The 9,528-nt window shown below is 44.0% G+C and overlaps 1 protein-coding gene across 2 annotated transcripts in view; it reads left to right on the forward strand.

The window, feature by feature from the left end:
* Positions 1 to 8,980, forward strand: part of Insc (inscuteable homolog (Drosophila)) — a 100,878-nt gene extending 91,898 nt beyond the window's left edge. For both annotated transcript variants that reach the window (XM_013512094.1, XM_013512096.1), the window contains 3 exons: positions 1,665 to 1,820; positions 3,002 to 3,078; positions 8,393 to 8,980. In XM_013512094.1, coding sequence (XP_013367548.1) covers positions 1,665 to 1,820; positions 3,002 to 3,078; positions 8,393 to 8,521 — 362 coding nt within the window. In that variant the 3' untranslated portion in view covers positions 8,522 to 8,980. The remainder of the gene's footprint in view (positions 1 to 1,664; positions 1,821 to 3,001; positions 3,079 to 8,392) is intronic.
* Positions 8,981 to 9,528: the final 548 nt, after the last annotated feature.

The raw sequence follows: 9,528 nt of genomic DNA on the forward strand, positions 1-9,528 counted from the left end.
GAGAGTTAGTATGTGCCTGCCACTGTACTGGGCAATGAGAGCAAAGAATTAAGTAAATTCCAGTCCTTGAGGGTTTCACAGCCCAGGAGGAAAGTCTTGTCTTGGCAGAAGTGATGGCGTGATAATAACGACATACAGGGAGGATGGCAGAGTGGTTTGAATCACCATACTGTGTGGTTTGAATCCTGGCTCAGTTATTGACTAACGGTAAGACTTCTCTGTCTTTCCATCTGCAGAATGGGAGCAGTAGCAACAGCTGATGGGGATGATGGAAGGGTGACTATGTGCATGTTGGGAGAGTGCCTGGGGAAGAACAAGCATTGTTCAAACTTGTTTTTTCAGGGTGCACTGGAGTCTCTCATCTCACAGGGTTTAACTAAAGAGAGTTTATGAAGGGGCTGTTTAAAAAAGTGGAGCAGGATCTGAGGGATCACTCATGGTAGTAAGGCAACCAGAGGCCACTGGAAGACAACCAGCCTCCCAGGTCGAGATGGGGCAGGCCCTGTGTGCAGGCTGGCCTTTGAGACCCCGTGGTCTGAGTCACAGGTTGAAAACTTGGATGCCTGCAGGATCCAGGCAGGTAACAGAAATCCACGAGGAGGACTCAGATCATCTCCTTAACAAGAGGAAGATTATCATAAGCTTCTTGATGTGCAGAAATGTGGGTTTGCTTTTGTAAGTTTAGGAGAGATCATTGTTTAGAAATCAGAAATCTAGATTTTTATGGACAGCTCCCAAATTGAATATTAAAAAATTTAAACATTTTAGAAGCTGTATGGATTAAAAAACAATGTATCTTTGGGTCCCACATAGTTTAAATTCTAAGCTGGCAGTTACCACTGGGTGCTGAAAAGGTGGGTATGGATTGGGGCATTTGGGGAACAGCTCACACAGAAGGTGGACTTCAGCTATAAACTACAGGGTGGGAGCTGTTAAGAAGACTAGCGGGACAGGAGGTATCCTCCGCAGGAGGAAAGGGTAGGCAGAGGCAAGCTGGCGAGGGTATTGAGTATGGTTTGCAAAACAGAAAAGAGATCTGGTTTCATGGGAGTGTGGGAGCCTTCTCAGAAAACTAAGTTCAGGCCAAAATCTTACCCTTTACCAGTGTTCAAGTCACTCTAAAACATTTGATGGAGTGACTAGCCAGCCTAGGCTTGGGTACCATTCCATTAGAGCTCTCGTCGCTTTGGGAACTGTCTCACATGCAGCCAGCACCAGAGGCGAAGAGATAATGGACAATAACATGTCTGAGTTCCAGCCCCAGCTCCTCTACATACCAACTGTGCAACTTTGGGCAAGAAGCTTCCCTTCTCCCTGAGCCTCAAAGTGGAATTATAATAGTACCTAGCTTATGAAACAATTGGAAGGTTTGGGAGATTGTATATTTAGTATGCTTTTAGTACAATGTTAGGCATATCATACATACATTTTACAAATGAGGATGTCCTCCAGATGTCCCTCCCTAGTGACTTGGTACATGAGCTCAGACACACCTCTATGGATTAGAAGAAGAATAGAGGTTACTTTATCCAGCTATCTCCCACTGAATGAGAACCCCGAAGGCATCTGAGGGCCTGTGCTTGAGCCTTGTACTGTCCATTTGACTCCATGGCAAGGGCTCCCTGATGGGAATGGAAAACAACTGTTCATTGCTTCCTGCTCAGGGGTCCAGCTCATCATGGGCATGCTGTCTGAGAAGCCGAGGTCAGGGACCCCTGCAGAAGTGGCAGCCTGTGAGAGAGTCCAGCAGAAAGCCGCAGTGACCCTGGCCCGTCTAAGTCAAGACCCAGAGGTAGCACGGGAAGCCGTGCGGCTCAGCTGTAAGTGATGGTGGCCGTGGATGGAATGGAATGGATGGGTAGGGGATAAGAAAACTCTAATTTCACAGTGGCGTACATAGGACACAGGACAAGAGCTAGCTGGGGTGTGGCCAACCTCTGGCTTCTGGGAAGTGCTAGGATGGATGCCCTAGTTTAGTTTGTAACCTGGGCCTGAAGCAAAAGAGAAAGCGTCTGCAGTGGGAAAAGTTGGCCCAGATGGTAATCCACCTATGGACTCTGTTAATTAGGAGGTGTTCTTTTACTCACTCTTCCATTTATTCACTTATTCATTCAGTTATTTATTCATTCACTTATCCACTCATTTGTTCACATACAAATTTATGCATCCAATCATTTACCTATTCATCAATTCACTTATTCACTGCTGAATGATTCATTAATTCACTAATTAAATCCCTCATGTATTGTTACATTGTTAGCCACTTATGTACTTAAGAGATAGTTTTAGAGTACGTATGATAATGCAGAGTTCTGTTCTGAGCACCAGGCAATAACATGGACTATGACACTTTCTTGACCACAGGGGCTTAGAGACTCAAGGATTGACAGATATGGAAAAATTATCTGCTTTAAATTATCACAGGAGTGAAGCTCCAAGCACATTTGACAGACAGAGGAAATAGACTACACTTACCTGATTGGGTTTAAGACTGTTTTAACAAGGAGGCAAGGCTTCAGCTGTGAGGTGGTGACCCTTCCTCAGTAAATCCCCACAGTGTATTAATAGAGTCTGTAGTGTTCTGTAATTTTAGCTGCAATGTGTATTTTTTGAATGAAATAAGTAACTAGAAAAAGCAAGAAAAAGAGTACAGTTGGGAAATTTCTCTGGCACAGATATAAACAACCACAGCTCTCATAAAACCAGAAGTGCCTAAACCAGAAGTTCTTCCTGGGCGAGATGGGCAATTCTTTGGCTGCATTTTAATTAAACCCTGTCTTGGTTGCTGTTGTGGTACTGGTGGGTTTGGCTTTGATGCTCTAGTTGTTCATGTCTTTGGTGATAGTGTGTAGAAAGTCTGCACCACACACACCTTCAGGTGGGGTGAGGCTCCCTCCTCACTGACTCGGGAGCAGTGGGACCTTGTGTGAGAGAGGCCAGCCCCTGTGGATCAGCCTGGCTGAGGTTCCACCAGTGTGAGGCTCCTCTCGTGTCTCTGCAGGTGTGTCCCGTCTTATCGAGCTCTGCAGATCCCCATCAGAGAGGAACAGCAGTGACGCTGTGCTCGTGGCCTGCCTGGTGAGTTCTCAGGCTGCCCCAGCTTTGCCCTTGGCCTTTGGAACTGCAAACCAGAGGCAGGGAGAGCTGGCTATGCTGCGATTGGCTTGGATAATCCTTAAACTTCTATGGGTTTAGCTTTTCTTCTAAAATAATGGTAATCATCATACTTATTTCCTTTAATAACATTGCAGTGAACATTATATGAGACCATATATGTGAACAGTGGGCAGTGAGAAACTGCTCCTTTTAGCAACCTTTTAGATTCTAGGGAATCTTAGCAGCTCAAAAGCAGAGTGGTGAGCTTGTGGAGTGCCAGGTTTTACTACTCACATCATGGTGCCTACAAGACATGTGAGCCGGGATACAGACATCGTATCACCTTCCTGTTCCAAAGTGGACTTTGTGAGAAAAGCCTGCTTTTCCTTCTAGAGGAAATCTTTCTCTTGAGCTCTTCCAGCACTGTGGCTCCCTTTGCCTTTTTGGGATAGGATGGGATGGGAAGGAACTTGATGGGACAGAGAGGATTATTCAGCCAGCCACCAGGTTATTTATCTTGGCCCAACCAAGTATATCCAGGGAGGTTTCTACCCAGCTCCTTGATACTCAGGTCCACCATGAAACAAACAGTGCAGTGGCTGATAAGGAATGCATATTTTGTTTATGCGCTCCTCTCTGTGGGGCTATAACAAAGCTCAGAGCAGAGTAACTTCCAATTGGAAACATGGGATAGCTGAGAAGTCACTGTATAAACCGGGCCGTTTAACTTTCAGAAGAGTGTGCCAAAGAATATCAGGGAGAAGTGATGAATCTGAGGGTACCTTCAAGCTGTGCCACAGCAAAGCCCTCTTCTCACCCCATTATTTTTTAAACTAAGCTCATCTTTTTCCTGGGAGTTCCTGACAGGCATTGTGCACTTGTAGAAATAGCAGGGCTTTACAACTAGGCAGACATGTCCCACACTCACCATTAATGAACTGCATCACGTTGAGTAAGTTTAAGTGCTATAAATTTCATTCGATGAACATTTACTGAATGATTTTAGATGATATTCTTCTAGGCTATGGAGACATAGTTGAAGATAATGGACAAAAGTCTCTGCTGCCCTGTAGCTTTTATTCTGGGACATGCAGGGCTTTATGAACTCATTTTGTGCCTCTGGCAGTTTTTTTTCTCAGAATAATGTGTGAAATGCATAAAATAATATATAATATATAATTAAAAAGGAAAACAATTATATTAAATAATTATTAACATATTTCATCACATAGGATTTTAACACCTGAGTTTTTTAATCAACACATGAAATAAGCAGTTTAATGTAGCAGTGGGTCTAGGAAGTATTTTTATGTTGATTAGCAGGGACTGTAAATGATATCTAAAGATATCTTCAACGTCTCTAATGGGATGTGAAAATATTTCTGATTTCTACTCATGAATAAGTACAGAGATTGCTAAGACTATATGGTTTATTGTTACATTCACAAAGGAAGGAAATGCTGTTTCAGTAAGAGGTTAATAAAATTAAAGACGTAACTTCTTTTTTGCCTCCATTTCTCAGCTCTTAAATTTTCTTGATCTGACAAGTACATCAGTAGTTGGCGAGCACACAAAGATTGGCCCTGACTACCATGATCTTCACCACTCTGGCATCCAGAAAGTGCCAGATGGGACAGGCCCTAAGGAAAAGTCAGGAATACTGAAAACACTTGGGCATTGGTCAACTCCTTTTAGATATGAGGGTGATTATTACTGTTGTTAGTTTTACTGCTAGTTTGAAGGAGAATACATGTTTGGCTGCTATCCATTACCACCCAAAGGGCTTTCAAGTGGAAAAGGGATTACTTTGGTCTTGTGGACAAGTCTTAGATGCTGAAGAGAGCTCCTTTCTCCTTAATCCATCCTCCACGTGGCTGCTGAGTTAATTTTTCTAATCACAGTTTGTAATCATGACACTCCCCTGAAACCACCATGGAACTGTCCATGGTTCTTCATTTTCTGTGGTCTCCCGACTCCCTGCTCAGTCAGCCTTTGCATTGGCTCCAACCTGCCCCTGAGGCTGACGACCTCTCACTGTCTCCTGGATCTGTCCAATGGTGCCAAGCCAGAGTACCCTGAAGTGTGCCTTGGGTCTTGCCCCTAGCCAATGTCTCTGTGCAAACATCTCTTCATTAAACTCCTGTCCGGGGCTGTTTAAGGCTCCTGTTCAAGGCTGCCATCTAAATCCCTCTCTTCTCTGAAGTTCTCCAGGAGCCTTCTCTGGTGCAAAGAAGGGAGTGTTTAGCATGTGCCTGGACCTCTCATCTTGGATTTTATAATGTCCCATCGAGGCAGGTTTATTAACTGTGTTTTTGGCTCTTGGAATTCAAACACAGATCTGTTTGGCTCTGGAGGCCATAACTTTTGGGGGGGAAACCATCTTGTTTCCAGCCATATTCTTTCTGTCTTACTCTCTGCGACCCTGCTCTCACTTTGTTGACTCACTGGGAAGGATCTGTGTTTGTATTTCTCCCCCTTCCAGCATAGAACCTTGTTAGGGCAAGGGCCTTTTCTTGGATCTGTATATTTCCACAGGACTTTGAGTTTAGTGGCTGTTTATTGTTTGACTTTAGAATTGGCAGCCTTGTCCTTTGTCTCCACCCACCAATGTTGGTGGATGTCCATAGCTTAGCCCCAGAAGGGCTCCAGCACAGCAGGGGTCCCTGGTTCCTGGGATGGATGCCACTTGGAGCCTGGCATGGCAGATGAAGGGGGAGCTACCTTTCCTGCTGTTTCCAAGGCTTTATTTCGAGTTTCAAAGCCTCTTCAGGTGGAGGGAGGAAATTTCAATTATCATGTCCATGTCTGGGAAAGTGGCAGCACGGATCACCACTTGCAAACAGAATTGATTTCTCCTTAATGAAGCAGCTGTCGGCAGGCTGCTGGGCTCCTTGAATACTTGGGTGTTTTCAAATTGTCTGAGAATGAGATTCTGGGATGACTGGCTGTTAACCCTTCCAGGAAAGAAGAGGAGGAAAGCAGGCTTGGGGAGTGTGCAGGGCCTTCTGAGGATGCTGAGGAATGGGTGTTCTGAGTTGGAGCTGGGTTCACATTCTGCACAGTTTCTTAGAACTGTGGAGAGATGTGTTTATCTGCTCTCTCTGTCTGTCTCTGTCTTTGTCTCTGTCTCTCTCCTTCTGTCTCTCTCTGTGGTTCTTCTCTCTTTTCTGGAGTTACCTCCTCTCCCTTCATTCCTCCCTTGTCTCTGTTTTTTTCACTATTCTATCTGTCCATATTTCTTTTTTGCTTGATCTCTTTTCCTTCACCAAGTTGTTTTTTGTGTATTTCAATATTTTCTTTGTGTTCTGTTTCGTTGTTGCTGCATCTTCTTTTCTCTCCCCATCTTGCTGGTGGTCTCCTATTTCATTTCTCTCCTAGGGAGTCTCTCTACTTCTTTGTCTCTCTTTGTCCCTTGCACATGCTTTATTCTTACTCATGATGAAACAAAACACATGGATGGCCTTACACCCTCACCTGCAGGACACTCCTTGGTTCTATTTTTCACTGTGGCCTAAGTGGGACTATTTCTCCTCATTGGAATCATGAGAAATCAGAAAGTTCTAGGAGTTCAGCCTCATTGGCTCTTGGGGTAAGTCAGGTCCAAGCAAAGGCACGACTTGATAGTTACAGACCTCCTGGGGTGTCTATTTCCTGCCACTAATGTCTCAGTCCTTGTTCTTGTGCACAGAGACACATCTTCCTTCTTCTTGCTTTGGATTGGACAAAACAGCATCTGTGACTCCAAAACTGAGGGCAAACTTCCCTTTGTACTTCCTTGGACTGATTTCTTAGAACAGGTTACCTACCTTGTCTAGATAATGCATTCTGCTCCTGCTGTGTGCTCACTCCAACCTTAACCTCATCCCCTGGGACTGCAGCATCCTGCCTGTGTGAATCGTAAGAGTTGGGCTGCTGTGTAGTTTTGAGAAGATCACCACCCCCTGTGCCTCAGTTTCTATATTTCTAAAATGAAGATCATGATACTTTTCTTGTAGCCTTGTATAGAGGTTGCATCGTCTACTATGAATAAGGTAGATATTCAGTAGATACTCCTGGTTTGTCCTGTCCTTCTAGGTATTTTCCTACTCTATTTGTTGCGAAGGGTGTGTGAGGGAAGTAACTCACTCTATGTTGTGTGTATGCTCAGCAGGAGGAAGGGATCCAGTCTAATATCCATCTGCCACTTTGAGTGCTTTGTCTCAGTTAACTAATGAACAGGTCTAGGTAGGTGCTTAACTCACATTTACAGACTCAGACCAGTAGACCTCAGCTTTAAAACACTTCATTTGTTCATTTCTTTTCAACAAACAGGTGTCACATCCTGTGCTGTCTGCTTAGAGGCACAGAAATACAAAACATGATTCTGAGGATCTGAGTCTATTTTGGGAGGTAAACATTTGAAAACTGTGTAGTCAAGTGTGAGTGGGCTGAGCTCAGCTCAGGGGCTGTGCATGCACGTGGGAGGGTGGACTGTCTCTGCCTCAGGGGAACCAAGGAAGACTTAGCAGAGGAGGGCATGATGAACAGCATCATAGCATCTGCTGGTTAGAGATGAGTGGGGAGGAACTTCACGCTACAGGGAAGCACATGAGCCAGGCTCATGGAGGCGTCACATGCTCGGAGGCGTCACATGCTTGGCACTCAGGAGAAGGCAGGGAGGGAGCGGTGGGGTTCAGTTCTGCCTGTCCCTCTCTTCTCACACTCCTTGCTGGATTTGAATTGTTCAGTTGCAGAACCCCTATCTGCTTTGACTGTATGTTCTCCCTTCCTTTCCTTTTTCCTCCCCACCCCACAGTGCTTTGTGTAAGACTTCACTGCATTTATAGATAAACAAATAGCCGTTGTTTCAAGGCTACTCTAAGGACCTGGAAGCGATAATGTAATTTCATCAATGCTTCTGGCAATTCCAATCTCTGGGAAGAACAGTTTGAACTTGAATATGTTGTTAATTTGACCAGATCCTTAAAAAGACAGATCTTTAAAATGACTAGGTTCCTGAAATGACTGAAGAACCAAGATGGTGAGACCACGATTAAGATCATCAAGAGGACCTCTTTCAGATGCATCCACTATAGTAACCAAGATGCAAATGAAACCAGGCATCCATGTGTCAAGGTGCTATGGGGACCAGGTGACCAAAATTGTCAGGTGCCAGGTAGCCAAGATGATGCTCAGATCAGATCAGATCAGTAAGCACATCATTTCTTGAGATTTATCTCTCAGGCCAGTTGAAGAGAATACATGCCTCTGAGCAGGGCCCAGTCTACTTGTGTCATCTTTTCTGTCTTCTCTCCAGGCTGCTCTGCGTCGATTGGCTGGGGTCTGCCCTGAAGGACTCCAGGACTCAGACTTCCAGCAGCTGGTCCAGCCCAGACTTGTGGACTCCTTCTTACTCTGCAGCAACATGGAGGAGAGTTTTGTGTAGCTGGTGTGGGAGGAAATGCATTTACTCTGCCTTTCTGAATACACACCTGGAGCACCTGAGTATATACCACCCTCTCCTCAACTCTGTATTTATACATAATTTATTTTTATGTGAAATAGAAGGTGAAATCTTCTACCAACGTCATCAAACAGTAGGTGTTTCTTGGGGTTTTCTTGTTTCTATTTTTTGACTTCTGTGGCTTTTTAGTTCCAGATGCTTAAATGCATAATGGCTAATATGACAGATTGTCATGGATGATTTCACTTCATCTTGTTTTCTCTACTCTCACTATATAATCATGCCTAATTTTTTTAAATGTTGGAACCAGAGTATCTTAACTGCCCAGCAGTTTTTTTAAAAGTTAGAATCACTCTTCCTAAAAACTTTAAAATAAACTTCACAGCTGGACAGAATATACTGGAAAGAAAGGTTTTTCTTTAATAAATGGAATCATGCAAACTGTCTTGTATTTTTCTGATTAAATTGTATTTTTGGCATTTTCATTTCCCAAGACTTCATGCCACAAAAACCTTCTCAGGTGTTACAAATGCATAGAGTTGTCTTGTTTTCATGGGTCAAGTTCTAAGTGATTTAATGAGAAATCATGACAAGGTCAAAGACCCAAGAAACTCAGCTTGCTTTGGCTCCTCTGATTTTTGTAACAGCCCCCACCTCCTGATGAATGGAATCCTGGGATGAAGCTTATTGAGTAATTCCTCTTGAGAAGGATATTTGATAATAGAGGTGTGCTGGAGCTGGCTCAACCTGGCTCACACGGGACAATTTTGAGAATTCCTGCCCAACTTCATGCTCAGTGACCTCATGCTGGTAGCTTGAAAATGGTCATGATGGGAGAATTTACACAACAGAAATAGGCAGGTGCTATAAACCAGGGTTTTGATTTCTTTAGACAGCCAGTTGTCCAGCATCACTGCTTGAAAGTATCACAAAAATCTGGGAATCCTTCTGAAAGACATACTGCTGTGGTATTGTGAAACAATTTTGTA

This window comes from Chinchilla lanigera, unplaced genomic scaffold (assembly GCF_000276665.1).
Source record: "Chinchilla lanigera isolate Chin_1 unplaced genomic scaffold, ChiLan1.0 scaffold00013, whole genome shotgun sequence".
NCBI lineage: Eukaryota > Metazoa > Chordata > Mammalia > Rodentia > Chinchillidae > Chinchilla > Chinchilla lanigera.